Raw genomic sequence first — 24372 nt, 5'->3', positions numbered from 1 at the left:
CGAGATAGTAGATTTTTTCAAGTACGCCTGCCCCCCAAAAAAGGGTGATTTTTTTGGGGCTGAGTCCGGTTTGACGAACCCTGCCTTTGATATGCCAATGCCGTTTTTGGAAAAAGAAAATATTTTATACATCAAAATTGACACCGCTCTAAATATCTCTCTAGTCTCCAATTTATAAATAATTATTCAAAGTTTTATGCCTGTCATAACGTGATAACGGAATACTGAATACGTAGAGGATAGTCTCCCTTGAAATCTGAAACTGAAATCATTTCCAGTAAAATAAAAAATTCTAAAATACAAAACCGTTAAAAAAAGGAATAATTTAATACCAAAAAAAATAAATAAATAAATAAAATAAATACATTGCCCACTCCAAAGCTTTTTTTTTTTTAAATTTAATACACAAACAGTTAAAGAAATAAAAAAGAGGGGGAAGGAGAATCGAGTGATTGTGGTCAAATCGTTACTTTTCGGAACTAAAAAGTTAACCCGAAATTATTGTGTGCAATATTTTAATGTTACACAGATCTAAATAATGCAAATGTGCTTACGGTATTTTTTAAGTGTGATAACACAAAGCAGTGGAATTACGACGAATTAAAACTCACAAAAAAGACTATAATTGCACAAATTATAATACAAGGTATTTCACAGCAAGAACAAAATCGGGAGTAGCAAACTTCTTGTGCCTCGTATGCTCAACCTTGTGTACTATAGACATACCGAAATAGCCTTCACGGCTCCACATTAAGAAGGAAAATGATATATGTATGCATTAGTTAAGATTAAAGTCACTTATTTTCAATGTAAAAGATTGCGCTTTTGAATAGCATTTTTAGACATAACAAGTCAATAATTTTCTCTTTTAGATTCTCAGTGAGACGGGTTAATTGTTTCAATGAGCAATATAATCCCCCCCCCCCCCGTCATTAGATATAGTGAAAAATTCAATTTTCTTTTTTGGTTAGTTTTTTCCCCCCCTTCATTTGGAGCATTTTTGAAAGGGAGAGCACGGTACCTTTTTTACTCTGCGTCGCACGACATCGCACATACGTATATCCCAGCCCTGTTTGGGATACAACCTTACGTTTCTTGGAACAGTGAAAAACCATAATACGTATATATATATATATATATATATATATATATATATATATATATATATATATATATATATATATATATATATATATATATATATATATATATATATATATATATAGTATATATATTACAGTAGTACAATATGGGATCCCATAGCGTCAACAAATGTTGCCTACAATCACATTTTTAAAACTTCAATTTTTAACAATATCTACAAAAAAGTCCCCCCACTCCCACCGAACCTTTCTACCCCTAACATCACCAAGGGCTGTCTAAATCTGCGTTTTTGGAACTATAATTTTGAAAATATTACGGGGTAGGACCATTGACACCCGTATTGGACGAGGAAGTTAAAAGTGCCTCTCTAAAACTGTTTTCTAGTTGCACCATTGCTCGGATAGAGTGAAAAGAAAAAAAAAATCAAATTATCAAACACCTGGGGTTTTAAAACTGTTTCCTTTCCAGTGGCAATAAATTCTCTTAGATTGCCACTTTGAATACCTTAAGATTTCAATGCTGTCCAACATTAGTGTGTAAAATCGGTAAGCAACGTTTTAACAACCCTAAACACATCGTTCAATCATCTATGCTTATATTTTCAAGACTTTATAATTTTGTTTATATTTGCTTGACTTCATACAGCTCATAGTTTAAATAGGAGAAAATAGTCCTCAGTGGAGATTAATTAAGGTTTAAGGAGTTATGTAAAATCCTACATAGAGCCGTTTTTAGCACGCGTTTATTAGCTTCATCCGTAAGTATCTATGTATGTATCTATCAATCTATGTAATATATGCAATGAAATCTTTCAGCTAAATGTTCACCCATTTCCTGCAATTGGATTCTTTTGAAATTTGGTACCAGACCTGGTGACAATGCAATATTCTATAATCAAATTAGTTAATTAGCAACTTTCTTGTTTATGATTTCCATACACATACAAGAAAGTAACAAATAATCTTAAGTAAAAAACTAATAACCTCCGCTTATCAGATCTGTTATTTATGATGTTCAAAACAGGGTAAATTGTTCCTTTGGCTTTGAAAAATTAATGTATTTATACAGATGTAGGCAAGGGTTTTGATTTTTTTTTTTTTTTTTTGATGTGATATGCAATGAGTATGTGTGCTTTACCCTCTTCCCCCAACAGTCTAGAAAAATTTGAAATCTCGAGATTGCTGCATTTGTTGATTAGCTAACACTAATCAACACCAAAAATGCATCCGGCTCAAAAATAGCTTCTCCTAAAGTATTTTGCCTCGCTAAACGCGAAAATCACCACAAAAAGTTGAGATTAGCTCTAGTTTTCAAGATACAAAGCCAACTAGAATAGTGAATTCTCACAAATGCTCTTTTTTCCTGGCAGATAGGACCCCCTCCTCCAATGGGACGCATATTATCAGGATCAGTTGGCTGAGTGAATGCTCACCAAATGCTGCTGAACTATTACAAGAGATGGTCTTTCTTTGACACACGAAAAGCAAAAACAAATGAAGCGATTACAGCAATAAGTCAAAAGTAACCATTGCTTCCCCAAAAATAAGCATTGTTTATTAAAATTGGACTTATTTCATATCATTTATTGCGTAGGATTTTTTTCCCTTTTTAACATTACCTTTAAATCAATGTGTGGTTGCAGTGCATTTCTCTCCAGTGACCTTTTATGTATCTTAAAAACAACAGCTAATAAAAAAAAACACTACCATATCTGGGGGCACGGCAGTGCCCCCCGCCTAGTCGAGCGCGAAGCAAACACTGCCGTACCGTCCTTTACTAGAACCATTTCGCCACATTTTCAGGCTCTTATTTGAGAAGCTTCTGATGAGACTAGAACGCAGAAATTTTCGTCATCCAGTAAACTATAATCACATACTTAAAATCCGAAATTTCAAGTCTGTAGGTCATTTAGTTCCAAAGTTAAGCGAAAGCAAAGTTTCGCATTTATGACACTCACTCACTCACTCACTCACTCATGATCATCAAAATAGAACTAGTACTTCCCATAAACTCAGAGAGGTGAAATTTGGTACAGAGTTAGGGTTTGATGACTACATAAAGGGAAAACTATAAAAACTAGGCTAATCGAAGATCTGGAGTGACCCTGATTAGAAAACATAAGAGCCCAACCAAACTATTAGAGATCGATATTCAGCCTTTACAAAAAATATTCAACTTGGTGGACCGCTTCATTTGATGTGAAAAATTGAAAGTCTGAAGTATTTAATGAAGAACCCTCAGCTGTATTAGAGATATGGTAATGCCCCGTTCTACTATTGGTACATCAAAAAATCGACTGTCATTGCAAAAGTCCAGCGTAGTGGGACACATCTTCTAATTTAATCTAGCATAACTTTAGTCTACTCGAACATTACACAAATTAAATTTTTCTACAAAAAGAAGTGAAATCCCACCAAAAACATTCTGTAAAAAACTAGCCAAGTCTCGATGGAGCTGCTTGTTTATCTCTAAAAAGTAATGAAATCTAGACAAAGTCATGACAAGTCTAAGGTTCCTTACTGCGATTTCTTTATTATTATAGTTAGTGTTGTGTGACTTGGCCGTTAAAGGGTACACAAGGGTACAAAACCAGGTGCTCTATGACACCATTGCACCAATCTGTCGACAGAACCGCTACCCATTGACGATGGAAAATTCCCACTTGGAAAACGTGTAAACAAAATTGACTTGTACCCACGAACGTATAAAAGAAAGACTTGTCATAATTTAGTCTAGATTTCATTACTTTTTAGAGATAAACAAGCAGCTCCATCGAGACTTGGCTAGTTTTTTACAGAATGTTTTTGGTGGGATTTGTTTTTCTCAACTCAAAATTCGTGGGAATTGAATATTTAAACCCAGGATGCAGACAAAAAGTTATTTTTTTGTTAATTAGCTATTTTTTAAAAAGTGAATGAAAAATAAAATAACGTTTTTATTAGGTGCACCTGCATATCTGACCTGAATGAAAAATTTAAATTCATTTTTACCTAATTTCAGTCTGTTTACGGCATAAATTTTGCTCACCTACAAAAAGCCGATAACAATACACTAATTTAGTTTTGGTCATAGATCAACTCCAAGGGCACAATCGAATGCTTTTCTCATCTCTATATATATAAAAATGGAGTTTGGTAAATTTGTTCCCTAAGATCTCAGAAACTACCCGGCAGATTTGACTGAAACTTTCACCGTTTGTTCAGTTTGGTACTGGGAAGGTTTATAGACCAGTTCGAAAAAAATCCGATTGATAGTTCCCTTTTTATTCCAATTTTAGGCCCAATTTTCGCATAAATGCCCCAATATGGGGGTGGAAAAAAACGTGCACATATTAACATTATATGTCCATCGAAAGCGCCAATTTTTCTGCTGAAGATAGCATCTGTTCGAAGTTTCTAAGTTGTATAAAAACGAGTTATGAGCTTTTTTGTTCCCTGTTCGAAGGCTTTCATCAACCCAAGTCATTATTTAGTGTGTCATCTCAACTCCCAAGAATTGTTGTATTGTTGAATATTTTTGAGTTTCGTCTGACTTTTTGAGGCTTTTCTCAAGTCAAATCTTAAAGTAACGTTTTTCCACAAGATTGGCTAAAAATGAATGGATTTGGCTGATCATTTTACTTTTAAACGGAACTTATGCAATTAATGGTTTATTATTATTATTTATGCTGATTGGACACTTGCTCACTATATCCAACCAACCAGCAGAAATATCGCCAGAATTTTTTCAGAAAGATTTCAGTTGCTGATGCATTTGGCAGTTTTTTCCACTGTCGCTGTTTTTGAGCCCAAAGACTACGTAATAATGTTTCTCAGCTTTCACCATGTAAACAAAATATCGCCAATCAAAGATACTTTAAAAAAAACAAATACTGTGTCAAAATAATTCAACAACTAAATTAGGCAAATCCATAAACCGCACAAAAACTTCCATTAAATTTTCTTTTTACACGATTTCAAACAATCGCCAAATTTTTCTACTTATTTTTGGAAACATTTCAGATGAAACCGTTTAGCGCCATTTTTTTTTTTTTTTTTATTTTAATTTTATTTTTTTAATTTTTTTTTATTTTATTTTATTTTATTTTTTTTTTTATTTTAATTTTATTTTTTTAATTTTTTTTTTTTTATTTTATTTTTTTTTTTTTTTTGACCAAAAGTATCTCAGCATCTTGCGACAATATTTCTATAATAAAAATTAGTAAGGAGGGGGAGTATTATCGAAAGTGTCCCAAAATGATTCTCGCAAATTTGGTAAGATTTTAAACCGCACCAAGTGCCCACAAAAATTAAAACTTCCCAAAATAACTAAAGCAAGTGTAAGGGGAACACGGGCGGCTACAGTTTTTAAAACAGTTCGTACATCAATAGCCATACAGAGAAGGTTTTAGATTTAAAAAAAAAAGTACTAACAGATAAATCTTTTTAAACATGTAAAGTTTAATTTCATATTTCAGTAATTCTTCAAATTTGTATATGCTTAAATGTCGTGCTTTCGTTTCTAATTGAATACTATTCCGTTCTTTATACTTATTGCTATTTTAGTTTAATGAGTAAGGAAGAAGCTCGATTTTTAATCACGTCAAAAAAGGTTTGTTTTAAATTCTTTCGCTTAAAACAGAAAACAAGGGAAAGTAACGATTGTTTCTCATAATTATTACTGACCCAGGCAACGCCGGGTATTTTTGCTAGTTTAGTATATTTATACAATACTTCCTCGAGGAATGTTTCTCCTTTGCATACGTAAGCAGGCAGTTTCATTTCATAAAAAGTTGTAGCATGCAATTAGACAGCAACAGGTTTGAGAATATATAAAAATCAGGTTATTTTATTTTTAAAGTATTGCGCTTTAGGCAATTTAAATCTGCTTCGGTAGTGTTGTCAAACTCAAACATTTTCAACTGTGTCTAAAAAGAAGTTTTAGCTGTCTAATACAGATTTTGCATTATGCAAATGTAAAATTGAAAGTGGATAATTCCTAGGGTAACTGACTGACATTTTTGAGGCAAAACAATACGTATTTTGTAATATTCAATACAAAATATATATTGTAAAACAATCTTTTCCCTTGGAATATTGTATTTTTTAAGGCTAAATTCAATGGTATATAGTTAAATTCTCAAAATACGTTTTGGACGATAAAAAAAAGTTAAAACCATGGTAACTGACTGACATACTTCTTTTTAAAATGTCAGTCAGTTACCATGGTTTTAATAAATATTTGAAAATCCTCCAAAACTTATTTTGGGAGTTCAATTATATCATTAAATTCAGCATAAGAAATCCTATATTCCACGGCTAAAGATTGTTTGCACAACATTATTTTGCGTTGATTGTTACAAAATACGTATTGTTTTGCTTCAAAAATATCAGTCAGTAGCCCATGGAATTGCCCAATTATCACTCAAATTAGCATTACGCGAAGGGACCTGCCTTAAACAAAACTCCCCATGTGAAACGACACGGGCGACCTTCACGTGGTGTTTCTCGGGTAATGCTAACAGCCATGCATTTCAAGTTATTAATTAGCTGTTATCAGTGGCGTACCTTGCACGGGTATCTCATTGAAATTATTATCACTTTTGTTTCCAAAAGTGACTCAAGTTCTCATTTTTGAAATACAGTCAAACCTCTATGTAAGGTCACCCGCATATAAGGTCACCACGCATATGAGTTCACCTTTCTTAAGTCCCGGCTCATTGAATGGGAATTTTATGTTATGAGTTATTGGATATATAGTCAGGTCTTATGTACCACTTGTAAGGTCACTTTTGTCTGACTTTCTTTGGAAAATTTCAGTGACACGCATATTTAATACCAAGAATTTTCCATGCTACGCGATATTGCATCAGCGATAAGTCATTTATCTTGTAGTCCATACTACTATTATAAAGAGGAAAGATTTGTTAGTTTGTATCGATTAGCCTCCAAAGCCAAAACTAATGGACTGATTTTAACCATTTTTCCCCAAGACAGAAAGTTACATTATCAGGAAGTGACATAGGCTATAATTCATAGGCATTTTTTCATGGGTTTAAGTTTTTGCTTAATTAAAAGGGATCGCGTTGTAGTGGGAGTCGACTGTATAATGACAGTGACGTGAAGCAGTGATAAAAAGCACCCTGAGTATAAATAGTGCAAGACACTTTTTGTGAGTCGTAAGAGAGCAGCAGAAAATACAAACTCAGAAAACACTGTACAATGAATATTAGAAAAAGCGATTGTGGATTTTTTAAAGTTAGGTAGTCCTGTGTTGTAACTTAATTTTAAGTATTGCAAATCAGTTACTTTGCTAGAGCATATTTGTATGCAACTTTATTCCGAATCATTATAATTATTATTATTTATTTTTGTTTCCATTAATTTCAACTGGTTTAATTCAATCAAAAGGCTACAACCTAATAAAGTGATAGATTTTGGATTATATCAGACTTAACAAAGAATTGTGCTACTTTACTACATGCTTATTTATTGACAAATGCCTATGAATTAGTTGTAAGATCACCACGCACTTCCATGAATTCCAGAAGGGCGACCTTATATCGAGTTCCGACATTTTTCATCCACTATAATATTAAAATCTGTTCGCGTCCGTCTGTCTCTCTGTCTGTCTGAAGATCGATCTTCTCGAGAACCGCTGCGAATCGAGAGTCAAACGAGATACCGATCAATTCAAAAATTTCCAAAGAAAACAATAGGAACAATCACGTAATTGTGCGACTTTAATTAGCGGAAATATTAATTAAAACGTTAATTAACATAATGTTATTCAGGAATTTTTTATTTCTTTCCTGTTGCCATTTTGCATATGGGTGAGCAAGTAAAATGCTAATAATTGTTTTAAAAGAGATTATTTTGGCTGCTGTCCAAATCTTAAAACAAAGTTTCCATCTAGAATTTCATTTTAAATTAGTTTAAAATTGGTTGTTCTATTAGGACATAGCCTTTATTTTATCGTCTGTCATTTTTTTTTATTTTTTATATTCAACGTTCTTAACTCTTTTCTTAACTCTTTCTATAATGAAAGTTGTTTCTTTAGCTATGTTGCGGCCGTGGTAGCCCGATCGGTAGAGTATCGGATTCGGGACCAGAGGGTCCTGAGTTCGAACCCCGATGGTCGAAGACCCACCGTCGTCATTAAAGGGGACTGGGCGACGCTAAATATGCTCGTGGTCTCAATGTCCTCCAAGTGAAACGATACCTCTGGGGGTGCTAGCACCAGGAAGCTATTAGCTCCTGGTCTAGTTCTATATTCTCATCAACTGTTCGATCCGGTGATGGTGCTGCCATCTATCGGTATAAAAAAATAATGGAGGCAAGGCACTTAGTATGCAGTCCTCGACATAAATACAGTTGTAGTCAGTTGTGACTTGGAATCGAATTTAGCTATGTTTATTGATTGTAGTGTATGTTTATCATTCACCGGTTTCATATTTTGGTACATTTAGGATGTGCGACTAATTATGTTTATTTTGTTGGACTTTTTTCCGTCACATGGGTGAGTTTTCGAATTGTAATAACTCACTTTTTCCTTCCTGTTTCTATTTTTTAAATACAGTTTGTACCGTTAAAAGAACATGTTAAATTAAGATTGTTTGGATTTCTTTAAGTGAAACAGAGTTGAACAAAAAAATATTGTTTTTAAGGGTTTTAACTAAAGCTAATTTGGAATCTGATGACTTGGTATTAAATTAATGCTTATTGGTATTTATTTAGTCTTGGTGCTTTAGTTTCACGTAATAAACCAAAAAGTGTGTGTCATTTTATGTAAAAAGCTGATTGTAATTGTACATAAATATTTCAGATAAAGTTCACCAGATGTAATTCATTTTAACGTGAGCACAGATTATAGTTGTTAATGCATATATTTTCATCTTTTGTGCTAATTGAAAATGCTCATAACTTGTATCATTGATAATTATGATTAACGTTAAAGAGATTCTTGCCAAATATATGCTCTACTGGTGTTTAGAAAACCTTGCATTACGCGTATTTATTTACTCCTTAGCGCTTTAGAAACTGATGTCAGAGTAATATAAAAACATCAATTGGACATCTGTTTCATTTTTTAAGTAGCACGTGCAACGCTGGGCTCGCAGCTAGTAAGTAATTTAAAATGTGTTTATTTGTACAATGTGCATGCTGTAATCAACTGTCGCAGAATGAAACTGTGAAAAAATTCGACTTATATTAAAATTACGTTCTTGATTACCTTTCTTCGAAGTTTTTTGGATACCACCAGTAAAATCGCTTACAAGGCAAAAGTTTAAAAAAAAAAAAAAAAAAAAACGAACTGTGCAACGACCGAACTAGTTTTATCTAAAAATTCATATTCATTTTTCAAAAGAATATTAAAGGAACATGTAAACATGTTTCAATGCAAATTCTAACAATAAATAACTACACTCTAACTGACAATGAATCAGCTTCAATTTGAACTATGTTTAATACATGCTATACTCAAAATAAAATTCACTCGGACTTCGTAATAAGGTCACCACTCGTGGCTTCAGAAACTCACCGTATTGCCGGGGTGATCTCACAACCGATTCAGACATTTTTCAGTAAATAAGCATGTAGATAAACAGTATAATTCTTTGAAAATTTTGAAAACTAATGAAATCTATAAGAAATAATATTTTTTGCTACATTTTAACTCGGGATAAAAGTTGCATATAGATATGCTTAAGCAAAGTATTGATGCACAACTAACATAATGCATGTACATAAATAGCATAATTCTTTCCTAATTTAACACGTTCAAAAATATCAGTTTATTAGGTCATAACTTTTTAGTTGAATTTAGCAAATTAAAATCAATATAATCCAGCGGTTCCCAACCGGTGGTTCGAGAACCCCTGAGGATTCGCGAGAGGTTTTCAGTGGGTTCGTGAAAATAATATTGTAATGGCGGATTTTTAACATGCCTTTTTCTGATGAAGTTTCATGCTCAAGCGGTTTCAAGCAAATTTTGCTCCTTTTTTATTCATTTGTCTCTCGCACATTCGATACTCTTAGCTTGAAAATATTTGCATATTTCCTAACATATTTTACATTTAAATAATTTAGTCTGTCATTGCAAAGCTCCAGTTTTAGCGCTTTCATTGACACTTCCCTGAAGCCATACTGAAAAATCTCTACTTATGAATACAATGTCCTCAGATGAAAGAATTTGAAAGCGTTCGTTTCCTCAGAAGCTTTTGATCAGAAAGATTGATTGAACTTGATGAAAACATTACATAGAGCATAGAGCATATACGAGCGTCTAAAATATTTTGATTAGTTTCTTAACTATTTGAGTCTGACGAAGAATTATCGCTCTTCTCTTGTGTTGAGTCATAAATGCATAGACTACAATTTCCTTCGAGCTTAGCTGTCGAAAAAGGGAAAAAATGGCGAGCAACCCAAAAATACCACAGGAAGTATGAAAAATTAATTGCTATAGAAAATTTTTGTGGGTGAAAGTGTGGCAGTGTGAGGCTTACGCAGTAAAAAAAAAAATAATAATAACGGAATTTCGCCATGCAACTTAATTTGCGCTATTTATGAAATTTGTATAGAAAATTTCTCTTGTAATGAGTGAGTTTAACAATATTTGTTTTGTTAAAAATTCCCTTTTGGGTAAAATTTAGAGTAAATACGTATATTGAAAATAGACAGCTTCTATTATTTTTCAATATACGCAGTTTACTCCGTACTTATAGCATGATTGCAAGAAAATTCTTCAGCAACCAAACGATTAATATAAGCAGTAAATCTTTATCAAATAGCTTTGGCTCGTAGTCCTTTTCAAGAAGACTTAAACCTAAATCTTTCTCATATTACTGTAATAAAAAAGTTCATTTAGTTAATCTGAGAGTTCCTTGAAAGGTATTTTAAAGATCATTCTTTAATTGACTTCTAATTTAGTGATAATAGAGATAAACGTACCTTTGGGTCCCAAAAATTTCAGCCAAACTTTGAGCCTCTTTGTTCCACAAATATTCCATTTTCATAATTTTTTAAAAGTTGATTGAAGCTCAACACAGAATAATCACTGTGTTTATTTTTTGGTGAATTTGTTTTGCATTCATTTTTTAGCGATCATTTTAATTCGTAGCAATATTTGTAATTCTAATTCTGCAATTATGTTTTCGTTCTTGTTATAAAGTATGCAGCAGCATCAAACTAAAAAAAAAAAAAAAAACTCTCACAAATTTTATTGTCTATGTGTAGTTGTGTGCGCGCTCCTTTTTTTTTTTTTTTTTTTTGCTTGTTACTCATTACCTAGTACCCAAGGAGTGCGCCAACTTCTTTCGGAGTTTGGAAGGGGTTCGCAAGGGGAAAAAGGTTGGGAACAGCTAAATCAATAAAAAAAATTATGATATGTTTTTGTTTAATTTAAATTCTGAATAACGTTGCAAACAAACATGCTCAAGAAAATTACTGATGCACAACTTAATTTACTTTAATTAATTAATGATACAGTATTACTTACCTTACTTAAAGTAATCCATGACACAGGACTGTCACTATTTTTTTTATCCGCGTAATGTTTTTTAAGCTTTGTGCTCTCTGAAAATTTCACAGCGTATAGAATAGGGTTGTTTCCATCAGTTAAAAGTGCTACTTTTAGTCACTGAAGTTGATAGAAATGGGCAAAAATTTTTAAAAAAATTAAAAAAAATAAAAAATAAATAAATTTAAATAAGAATTAAAAAAAGTAATAATAATAATAACATGGAGCGAGGAAACTCTTTTATTTTCAAAACGTTTAATTTTTTTTTTTTTAAATGTCCGATTTTTTAAATAAGGTGTGGTTTTTATGACGTCACAATTGATGAACTTTGGCACGTACTCCACTGGCGCGCTGAATGCTGATGCTTACTGTCTACTGCGTTTCCAGATTATGATAGTTAAGAAGCGAATTAAATATTGCGCTCTGCGCTAATGGCATCACTGAATGGCGTTTCATCACTTGTGATGTCATATACAGAAGCGTGAAAAAGGAAATTGAATCTGCGCAGCGATTAAAATATTTTTTTAGAAATAATAAACTTTGTCAAACTACTTTAAAAATGGTTAAATCTTTGTTTTTCAGCATGCTCAATCAGGGGGGAAAAAAACTTTTAAAATTTCGGAAACGGCTCCATTCCGATTCTTGAGATTCGGCGTAGTAACTTCTATGCCTCATTTTATGTAACAGATGTTTATTACTGTCTTCGAAATTACGAACGACTTACTTACGGATCTGAAGTTGTATTCGTACGCTGAATGAAGAAGCCAAATCCATGAACCTAGAACTATTCTGACGTCATGCGCAATAAATAAATTGTTCTTTTAGTTTGAGGGAAGTAACGATAGCCTAGAGAACAAATCATAAAAATTAACCCTCAATAATGGGGTCGTTTCCGAAATTTTAAAAGTAGTTTTTTCTGAAAGAGCATGCTTATAAAAACATAGGATTTAACCATTTTTAGCCTACTTTCCCAGTAAAAGTCAGAAAAAGAAGAAAAAAGCATGAAAGAAGGCTTAATGCATCTTAAAAATGTCAAGAAAAACAAAAAAAATTCAAAAATAAATAAAATAATTAAATAAATATCGAAAAATTAAAAATTGGAAAGTAGGGTATTGAGATGGGGAAAAATGTCTGTCTGTCGGTCCGTCGGTCTGTCTGTCGGTCCGTCGGTCTGTCGGTCTGTCTGTCTGTCCCCCCCCCCCCTAATAACTTTTCAATGAATAGTCCGATTCGAACAAACTTTTTTTTGTTCGAAAGATCTCGGCGAGGACACCTCATTCCCATATTTCACTTTTTGATTTGAACTATTTTTTGTTCAATTTTGAACAGTTCAAAAAAACTTAACATTATCGCCTACGGGGAAACTGAAAGTCAATGTAGATTTCGTACTTGAAGGCGGATTTATTTCAAACAAATTTTGTTGGAAATAACTATTGACGCCAAACTCCGGACTCCGACTCTGAGAATTTAGAAGCACCTGACTCCGACTCCTGTGCCCGACAGTTAATCGGACTCCGACTCTCCGACTTCGACTCTGACTTCGTAGCTTTGGCGAAAATTTATACACGGAGGACAAATGACTGACTCCGATTCTTGGATATTCGTCTCCGACTCCTTTATCCCAAAATGAGATTGACTCCGATTCCGACTCCGCAGCTATGGTTTTCATTGTGAAATAATTATTGTTGACATGATTTGTTTTTATTTTCAAGCTAAAGTTTTAATTTAGGTATTCAGTTTTCGACGAGACTCGAAGTCATTTATGTTTCTACATAACGATATGCGCAGACGATTTTTTTTTTTTTTTTTTTTTTTTGACAATGAAAAGTATTTCTTTAAGTTGAAATTTTATTGTTTTTATTTATTTTGGTAAGTGCATTAATTCATTTAAAAAATTATTTTTGGCAACAGGGGAAAAACAAACAATTTTTTTTTTGATATGATGTATTTATTTTAATAAGCTTATTAATTTTAATTATTATTTTTTTCGTTTTGAAAGCTGTTAAAGAATTTTTTTTAAAGGGAAAAAAGTGTATTAGCTGCTTTGTTTAAAAGGTGCTGCTTTTTTGTTTACGCATGTGTGAGGTGTTTAGATGTGTGAGGAATACTTTATTCCTAGAAATTAGCAAAAATATGTTTGAAACAATTTGCGATTTTAGCTATTTTTGAGAATATTGATCAGGTACTAGAAAGTAGTATGGGTGTACGGGAAAGTAGGCTCGTATAATTCTAGACGGAACTTCTTGTTAAAACAACTTGACAAAGTTTATTCTTTAAAAATTATTTTAGTCGGTGCGCTGATTCAATTTCATTTTTTTACGCTTCTGCACATGATGTCTCAAGTGATGAAATAACATTCACTGATGCCATTGGCGCAGAGCGCAATATTTAATTAGCTTCTTAATTATCGTAACAGGAAACGCGGTAGACAGCAAACGTCAACATTCAGCGCGCCAGTGGAGTGCGTGCCGAAGTTTATCACTTGTGACCAGGGTTGGCAGGTTTCTGCCGAGACTGTAAAAACCACTGGTAGAAACCGGTTAAAACCGGCATGGCAAAAACCCCTTTCTGCCACATTTCTGGCAGAAACTGGCAGAAACTCAAAAAATGACATAAATGCAACCAACTCCTGACATACAATAGAAAATGTATAAGAAAAATAATTAAATATTAACCCAATTACAATTTATTTACAACACTACCACCATTCAAAATCAAATTTTACATTGTTTCCCCACTGCAACAGCCTCTAACAAAATAAAAGTTTTGACGCTGTTTCTAAACCTAACCAATTTCCCAATTTGTTGTGCACAAAGGAGAAATTTGAGAAGATTCTTTCAATCCCAGCAGAACTAGCTGGCATTATCCTCAAAGAACAAGCAAGATTCACATAACTTTCATCTATAGCACATTTTTTCAAACTGCACCACCATGCGGTATTTGGAGTAGTTGTTACCACGTGATTGGAAAAACAGGTTTTGGGAAAAGGGGCCGATTTGTTTTGTAAAGCAATGGTTTAAGGTACATAATCAGGGTTAATATGTGAGTAAAGTGCGGGCACTTTCTTCTTGATTACATGATAAATTTACTCCCAAATACTTTGGATGGAGCATATAGGCGAATAAATGATTATCAGTAACTGCTTGATTAAGCTCTTTTAGAATAGCTTTGTTCAGTTATATTAAGTGTAAAATGAGAAGTTCTTGAATTTTAGAGTTTAATGAAATAAAAATCTGTATTTATTTAAATATTTGATATATATATATACATATTACACTTTAAATTAAATGCAAACAAAATAATTATAAACAACAAACTGAAAAATTTGTTACTTACAACATTACAAGGCTAAAATTTCTAACGCATAGCAATTTTAACTATGATAAATTTTACTTTGCTTTGGAAATGTCAGTTTTGTCATTTAACATATTTTTACACTAATTATTAAATAACTATTATATTAAGTTTTTGCAATGACGAAATGGAGTTATGTTTTTTATTTTACTTAATTGCCTGTCATTAAGTAATTACTAGAGCTATTAAAAACGTTTTCTAGTTTTTGCCAGTTTCTACCAGTTTCTGCCGGTTTTTACCGGTTATAACCAGTTTCTGCCACTGGCAGGGCAAAAACCAGTTTCTGCCGGCAAAAAGCCAACCCTGCTTGTGACGTCATAAAGACCATGCCTTATTTGAAAAATCGGATCTTTTAAAAAAATAATTAAAAATTAAACGTTTTGAGAATAAAAGATTTTCCTCGCTCCATGTTTTTCTTTTTGCTCATTCTATCAACTTCAGTGATTAAAAATAGTACTTTTGACTGATGGAAACAACCCCATTATAAACTTTTTTCTTTTTCAAAAAGTTTATAATTTATCGCTGTAAAATAAACTAATATTTGTCTTTTCTGTGTCTTTGTGATATTTGAGTTAGAGCCGATACTCAGAACTGAGCAGATCTCTTACTCATTTTTAAGTCTAGTCAAATTTACTTGGAAGAAATAAGCAGGTACTCGGTTTAATTTTTAAGCAAACCATTTTCCACAGTGTTATTTTTTAATTTCAAATAACTATACAACACTTCAGGCATTTTCTTGGGTTTTGTGGCAATAGACCTAATAACACTATTTAAATCTGAGTAGGGCAGTTAGAAATAGAGAAATCGTGGATCAAAGTTGCAGCGAAATTGACTATAACTGAATCATCTATCTTGAGAATGAAAAAATAAGTAAATAAAAATTAAAGTTGCAGATTTTTCGTCATTTTCATCGAATATCCAGCATTTTTGTTTCACTAACTTCAACATATCCTCCTTGTTCAAATACAGAAACAGTTTTGAAAAACTATTGCTGTGGTCATTTCGTCTATGTACGTCTTTATTTATCATAGAATAATATGTTGTTCAAGAGTCCAGAGCTTGTTTATGTGATGTTAAGTGCATGTTTTATACATAATTAGAAGAACGGTGTATATGACCTTTCACTGATGCATGTAATGAAATTTTGAAACATATTAAGTAAAATTATCAAAAAAAAAAAAAAAACTCTCGCCAGTTTAACATTGGGACGAATAATATGCTATATGTAGAAAGCAGATTATATGTAACATAAAAAGCTTGAAATATGCATGAAAGATGCTTAAAATCTGCCTGAAAATTGTCAAAATGTGCAACATTAAATAATGAAAAAAAGTAAGTTATCACTTTAACATTTTCCAGAAAAAATTATGGTAACAGTTATTGGCATCCATGCTGCCAGTAACTGTTACCGTAAAATCAAATGTTACTGTAAAATTTTACGGTAACAAAAAACAAAAAAATGTACTGGAAATTTTAAAGTACTTTTTACCGTAAAAGCCTGTAATATTTTACTATAAATTTTGCTAAAATTTACCGTAAATTTTACAGTAACATTAATGATTTAAAGAATATTCTACTATAAATTCTATGGTAAAATTTTCAGTATTTGTTGCGGTAACCTTTCCACGTATGCGTGTTTCTACTGTAAAAAATATGGTACTTATTACTGAAGATTTTATCGTAACATTGACTGAACTACGGTAGATTTTGCTGCAAATTCTACATTACATTGTTCAGGAATTTTGCAGTATTATCTCTAACTTATAGGTTTCTACTAGAAAATACGTTGTACTTATTAAAGATTTTGCAGCAACATTGTCTAAATTAGTCCATTTTCTCAAATTCAATGGTAAAAAGTAGCTTTTACAGTATTTTCACTTTTATTTATAGGCATCTACTGCAAAATATGGGGTTCTTATCAGGGCCGCCGCTACCAGCAATGGGGCCCGGTACCAATTTTCATTCCGGCCCCCCCCCCCATGACCCCCGCACCCCCATTCCTTTTTTTAACTGTCGCGCTTCATTTCCTTTCACTCACACACTTATTAACTTCAAAATGAGTAGTTTAAAATTGCATTCATATGTGATGTTCAATTGTTTAGTTGCCGATAGTTTTTTTTTTTTTAATTTTAATGTTAATTTAAAATTTAATCATCTTTTATAAAATATGTTTTCAAATACAGTAACTTCATGCGGTAAAAATTGGATAATTTGTCATGTTTGAGATAAGTGAAGTTACATGATTGTGAATTATGAATGTTCAGTAAGGCGAAGCCGGATGAACGAAGGGAAAAAAAAACATCCGAATTACGAAATAAAAAGCTCTAGACGTAAAAATTAAAGCCGAACAATGGTACCGTAATGATATTATAAGTCGAAATATCATTGAAATAAATGCTGAATTTATTACCACACATACATATTACATTTGACTTAGATAATCCACAGTCAGGAGAAAGTATTGAGTTTCTAGAGTAAATATAAATTAATAATCGAAAATAACATATACATATAATCTCTCCGAACATGAGATTTTAAATTTATATTTAAATTAACTTACATACGTTTCCATAACTTTAACTTCTAACGAATATAGATATACCTGTCTGGATTACAGAATGGACATTTAGTGGTTTTTTTTTTTTTTTGTCAGTAACATTCACTAACATATTCTCACCCTACGTACTTTTTTTGTCGCAAACTCGTGTATGACTGAATTAAAATCCACTTGTGCTGCCAACTGGTGCTCAATGCCAAGAATAGCTAGCGAATTTAGTCTGTCTTGTCCAATTGCTGATCTAGTCCATGTTTTAATTCGATTTCCTAATTTACTAAATGCCCTTTCAGCTTGGGCGACAGTCAAGGGGAGAGTGCAGAATATGCGAAGGGCAATACATATGTTAGGAAATATTGTTTGAAGCTTTCTGTTGTAAATCTCATTCAAAAGCACTAGGGGAGAAAGTTCAGTTACTTCATTAAACACTGACGAATGAATGTTTCTAATGTGAATAATCTCATTTCCAAGTTGACTATTTAAGTCGATTGCATACTTTGATGACAAGCATGCAGACAGCTTTTGCACTTCTTCATCATCTAAGGACATATATTTCAGTATTGGTTTAAATAGAGAACAAATTTCTTTCATTTCTTCAAAACGAGTATTTATATCAATTATAATAAAGTCCAAAACTGTAAAAATTACTTCTGTTCGAAATTTATATTCACCGGGTAAGAGTTCAGTACTTTGATGCATTGCTTCTTCTTCAACTTCTGCTCCTTCGTCAAAAAATACTTTTCTCTTTTTTGTTCGTTTTTTTGAATTTGAAAATTCGATCTCCAAGTCCATGGCTTCAGAAACCAATTTTGTTTCTTGAAAAATTGCAGGCCAACCATCCCTTAACTTTTGGAGATCTTTATGGATATCATTTAGAAGGTTCAGTTCCACATCCAGGGAAATTCCACGTGTTTGGATAATCACGTTTTGTTCGTCAATACATGACAGCACTTTTAACCAGAAAGCTGACATAAGCATGCTCTCAAAAGAGCTAAAGTATTTTCTTAATGCTCGAGCTTCACTGAAGGCCTTCTCGGTTAATTGTAGTTCATCACACAAACGATCGAGAGCTTTCAATAATCCTGGACGGTGCAAGGAGATGGGTCGAACAGCGTCAATGCGAGAACTCCAGCGCGTTTCTGATAATGCCATGAGAGAAATTGGTATCTCTTCTAAAAGAATGGACCATCTGGAAGGACTGGCTGCAAAGAGTACAAATAATGCTTGCACAGAACCAAAGAATGTCATTATTTGAGGACACATCTTTGCAGCATTTACTCCAGTTAAATTTAACGAGTGGGCCCCACAAGGTGAAAATAGAGCAAGTGGGTTTTCGTTTAGAATTCGGCTCTTGACTCCTTTCACAGCGCCCTTCATATTCGACCCATTGTCGAATACTTGTCCCCTGAAATCCTCTAATGGAATCGCATGCTTTTTAAGGCAATTCAACAAATCCTGAGCAATATCAAATCCCGTTTTTTTTGAGAAATTCAGAAATTCAATAAATCTCTCCTGAATTTCAAACAAATTCTTATCTGATGAGAAAGAAAGATACCTTAATATCAATACATTCTGTTCTTGATGACTTACATCTGGTGTTGCATCAGCTATGATAGCATAATAAATTGCCTTTTCACGTTCTGCAAGAATTAATTTCGAAACCTGATCACCACATAAGGAAATAAATTCATTTTGGCTCTGCCATGACAGATAATGCGTATGTTTTTTGCTTTCCCCACGTTCCTGTTCAAGTTTAATTTTGTTCAGATGATCTCTAGTTATTTCATCATAATGGCTTATCAATTCTAAACATCCTAAAAAGTTTCTGTTGCTCACATGCCCTATGTGGGAATTATCTCCTCTGAAGGGGAGACCTCGAGAAGCGAGATGAAGTGTAACATCAATTATTCTTTTAAGAATTGCTTTCCATCTTTCTGTCTCGCACATTATCAGAGTTTGGATGTTGCTGTCAATACCCTTCCCAGCCAGAGACTGCTCCAAAGATTTCCACGAAACATAGCAATTCTTATGTCCTGCACTTTCTTCATGTGAGGGAAATCGAGAATAACATTTTTTCCAAGGCACTTGAGCTGGTGAAAAACCACTTTTCTTCGCAAGACTGCTATTGCCTTTACTAGAAATGGAGTTTTTAAATAAAAAGCAGGGGAAACAGTAAAGTGCTTGATTCATAGAACTCCATACAAGCCAGTCTCGCTGCAATTCTTCTCTTTGGTTTGAGCTTTTGCTGTATAGAAGCTTCTTTTGAAACTGTTGCTTGTTTAGGTCTCGTGGAAACTTAACTGCAGACAGTTTATTAAAATTTGGAGCTCCAATTTTTATTATTTCTGAGCGAAGAGTATCATTTATAAAGTCCGGCCATTCTGCAGGATCACTCAGATTTGCATTGCTAGTTGAATCCAGTTGACTTATATTTTCACTTCTATTTTCATCAAATTTGGAGCCTAGAGAATCTTCTTGAGTTATTTCAATTGCTGATGTAATTGGTTCATTTGATTCCAGTTCAGTTGTTTCAGAAAATACTGGTTGCACTTCAGGATCGTTCAGATTTGCATTATTAGTTAAATCCAGCTGATTTACATTTTCTCCTCTACTTTCATTAATTTCGGAGCCCAGAGAATTTTCTTCAGTTATTTCAAACGCTGAAGTAGTTGGTTTATTTGATTCCAGTTCAGTTGTTCCAGAAAATAACGGTTGAACAGAAAAACAAGCAGAGGATTGAAAAAAATTAGTAATCTCTTGCCTGCCAATAGCACTTTTTTTTTCTTTTTCAGCTCGGAGCCTTTTCTTTTCAGCCCCTGATTTGTGTTTGTAGGACATTTTGACCAAGACCTGCAGTAAAACTTTCTCTAACACGTAAATTAAAACACGCGTCAAGCGAGATCGTAGATTACCGTGAAAACAAAATCAAAGCACATTCGAAATACTACGTCTTTCACGAATCGCAAGAAAATGAGATTTCGAACCGACTCTCCTTGCGGATTGCATTGTAACCGACAGCGCATTGCTAAACGCTGGCTTGCATTGTCTTGTGGTTCTTGGAAGCAGTGGTTTCCCAGGCCGCTATCCGCCTACCCGTCGCGATGTCGCGACCATTGGTCGCATCAACATGTGCCGAGTGGACAAACAGCGTGCAACTAGCCAAGGTAGATTCCTAGGCAACGCTGATCGCGCGGAAAAATTGACTTAACGAGTTTTTGTAGCGGGAGAAGAAAAGTTTGCGTTGCAAAATTCCAGTGGTCAGGTTGATTTCAGCTTAGCGCTTCATGAACAAAAGCTTAATTTTTTTCGAGAAATTATTAACATTATTATTGGAAAAACTGTTTCATTACTTTACGGGCCCCCCCAGAGCTCCGGGCCCCGGTACTATAGGTCCGGTGTCCCCCCCCCCAAACGGCGGCCCTGGTTCTTATTATTGAAGATTTTATAATAACATTTACTGAATTATAGTAGTATTTATCGCTCTTGCACGGTAAATATTTTGAACAGTAATTTCTATGTAATGTCTTCTACCCTCAAATATACGATAATTGTAAGGTGAAATGCACCGCAATCCCTAGGATTCTATAGCTCTTTTACCTTAGCACTAAAAACTTATGCCATTTTTACAATCAGCAAAACATTTACAATAATTACTTGTTAAAATGCAGTACATAGTTTCATCCATAAGCTCATTATTTTTTGCATTGAAAAAGGCGTTCCCTGTAACGCCGAAACACGTGTCTGCTGTAATTTACAAATTTGTGCTTCTACTTACGTTGTTTGTTCTGACTTTACTATTCAGCACAAAGGTATTTATTTATCTTATTATAGCAGTTGTACTTTAGTCATGCAAACTTGCTGTATATCATAAAATTTCACAGTATCATTTATCAGAAGATGTTATTATCTGGCTACATATGCTTCCGGCAATTCCATAAATTATCAAAAAAAAAGGGGGATTTAACAGTCGTATCGAGGATTATGAAACAAAATTAACAATTACTCAAGATATTGTTTCTCTTGCAAACAGGGCCCGATCAAGGGAGCACAAGGCCAAATAATTTTTTGGCGCCCGCCCCCTCCCCCCGTATAGAAACTTTTTAGTTTTAACCATTGAATGTGAAACAATTTTCGCTATTGATTAAAACAATTTTTGCCATTTGGAGGTCCCTAAATAGTGGGGCCTTAGACCACGGCCTAGTCGGCCTATTCAGTAATCAGACCCTGATTTAAACCGCAATGAACCAGGTATTGCTCCAAGTAATGGCTTAATAAATATTGTCTTCGATCACTTAAACTAGTTTTATAAATTATGTTTTATTCCTATTTCATCAAAATAGGATTAAAATAAGAAAACTTTATAAAAAATTCTAAAAATGTTTTTTTGCGTTACTTACAGGGTCTGATTACTGAATAGGCCAAATAGGCCGTGGCCTAGGGCCCCGAGATTGTAAAACAGTTGGGGGACAAGGGCTAAAATTTTAAGTTTTGACCATAAGGGGCCGCGAAAAAGCATTTCGCATCGGGCCCCTCGATATCTTAATCAACCCCTCAATCAAGTTACTCATTCACTTATTTAACTTAACTATCATTTATTTTTCCCAGTTGTTTTACCCTTTCCATTTAAAATTTTATACTGGGAAGATTTTTTTTTAATTCAATTCTACACTTTGTGTTTCTACGTTTTGAAAAAATGTGCTTTTTAAAACTTTTCAATTAATTAATAATCAAATTAATTAACTCTTTCAAATTGATGAAGGTAATATAAAACCTAAGCGTTTTAAAGAATGCTTTTCACACCCTTTACATAACGCGAAATAGGTTTATTCATTTTTGAGTTAATTGTTTAAAATATATAAAAAAAAAAATTACGTAGAAAAAAAAAAATATATGGTCTACTAAATGATACGCAATTTACTTCCATGCTAATGGAAGCTTGCAAATAAGTTCAATTCCCCCATTGCTCAGTCTCGATTGCTCAAATCTTCCGTTTGAATAATCCTCTCACTAACTTTGAGATCAATTGAGACAATGCTTAATAAACATGAAGTTCAATTAATTGAGTTTACAAAATATATGAGACAAAAAAAAAAAAAAACTCAGAGCTCAGTTTTTTTTGAAAATGAATTTTCGGTTTAGTCCTCTCTCTCTCTCTCGCTTTTTTGCTTTAAACCCTTTGAGAACCAAGGACTTGAACAGAATGTTATAGTTAGCGTATAAAGTGTTTTCGAAAAAAGAAAAAAATGGAAAAAAATGCAGTATATATATATATATATATATATATATATATATATATATATATATATATATATATATATATATATATATATATATATATATATATATATATATATATATATATATATATTTGAGCAATATCTTTTTTTTTTTCACTGATATTAAGATTCTCAATAACATGAAAAGTATACAATTTATAAATTATCTAAATTCAACAATTTATAAAACAAACTTGAACTTATGGAACATGTATGTCCCAAAATGATACTCAAAGGGGAAAAGTTTTAGAAAAAATTCCTCACATAAATTCTAAAAAATGAAAATTTATACAACACTTATCACGCAATAAAAATCAAAACTAAATTTTATAAATCAATTTAAAAAAAATTCTTCCTTACTCACCAAAGGATATGATTTGACACATGCTAATTGAAGAGAAATTCCAAAAATGGTTAAAAGTCCCAAACCACACCAAAAATCTACAGTACGAGAGAACAACATCGTGAACACGAAACAGACCAGAGCAGAGAGCGACTGAAAAGGCCGCGACTCTAAACGGCCATTTTAAACTAAGCAATTTGTTTTTTGAGGATTCAGGTACGGCGGAAAATACTTTAGTTCCGATGGGGTTCATCAAATACCCTTTTCCAGTCCCAAAACAGGCGGAAGGGGAGGTCTAAACCGGAGGTTAGCACTTGTCAATGCCGAGTCTATTGTCGGTGACGTCATGCATGTTGCCGCCCAGGTAAGGAAGCAGACCATATTTAATGGGGTATGGAATGTCGAATGATTTGACAAGCAAATGATTTTTTTTTTTGTGCAGAATTCTGAATTTCGTCTGTGTTGTATTTTTTTCCCTCTTTCTCCTAGTTTTTTTTTCTCTAGTAATAAAATTCTGTGCTGTTTGGGTAGTAAAAATTTAGAAAGCGAAAAGTTATTTTCCTCCTCTTTCTAAAGGTTTATTGTAAAAACGTTACTTTCTATTACAAGTTGCAAGAAAGGAAAAAGAAATCGAAGAACGAAAGCGTTTTTCTAAAAGTATTTATTAGTCCATTTTGATTAGAAACTGTTGGAAAAGATCTCACTCTAGTTCTGAATGAGAAATAAATAAATACAGTAAACCCCGATTTTACGTCCCCCGAATATACGTTTTCCCCGCATTATGGAGCAATCACTATTGCTTATTGCTTTCATTTCACCGTCCTTGATGTTATGGTTCCTTTTTCAGCTTGAACCAGGGACACCAGCACCACCGCCCACCGGCCTCTGCAGGCGCGGCTCCTCGGCGTCTATGTCCTACTCACACGCACGCTCATACACACTCACACACATCCACACACGCGCCTTTACACACATACGCACACGCCAACGTGCGTACACACAGGTCTACGCACACACACAAGCCTACACATACACAACTATGCACACGTAACCGCCCAAAAGGAGGGACAGGAACCGTTTCTAAAAGCAAGCGAGTGGGGAAGTAACCAATGAGTAGGGTGCCGTCGCAATTCGTGATTGCGAAACACATAATTTGAATTCAAAATTTCAGAATTCAAATTAATTTTTTTTTCATCCGGTACCACCATCAACTTTGCTGCTATGTGTTTCTCGTTTTTTACGTT

At 33.4% G+C, this 24372-nt stretch overlaps 1 protein-coding gene across 1 annotated transcript in view; it reads right to left on the bottom strand.

Moving 5' to 3' along the window:
* The window catches only part of LOC129216687 (52 kDa repressor of the inhibitor of the protein kinase-like), a 42593-nt gene extending 22246 nt beyond the window's left edge, over positions 1 to 20347 (bottom strand). The window contains exons 1-2 of the mRNA XM_054850905.1: positions 18346 to 20347; positions 17642 to 18231 (exon numbers count right to left, since the gene is read on the bottom strand). Of these exons, the coding sequence (XP_054706880.1) occupies positions 17642 to 18231; positions 18346 to 20347 (2592 nt within the window). The remainder of the gene's footprint in view (positions 1 to 17641; positions 18232 to 18345) is intronic.
* Between the last annotated feature and the right edge of the window lie 4025 nt (positions 20348 to 24372).

The sequence above is a fragment of the Uloborus diversus genome, chromosome 1 (genome assembly GCF_026930045.1).
Source record: "Uloborus diversus isolate 005 chromosome 1, Udiv.v.3.1, whole genome shotgun sequence".
Taxonomy (NCBI): Eukaryota; Metazoa; Arthropoda; class Arachnida; order Araneae; family Uloboridae; genus Uloborus; species Uloborus diversus.
Note: the sequence above shows the minus strand (reverse complement) of the source record. Positions and strands in the feature narration are given on the sequence as shown.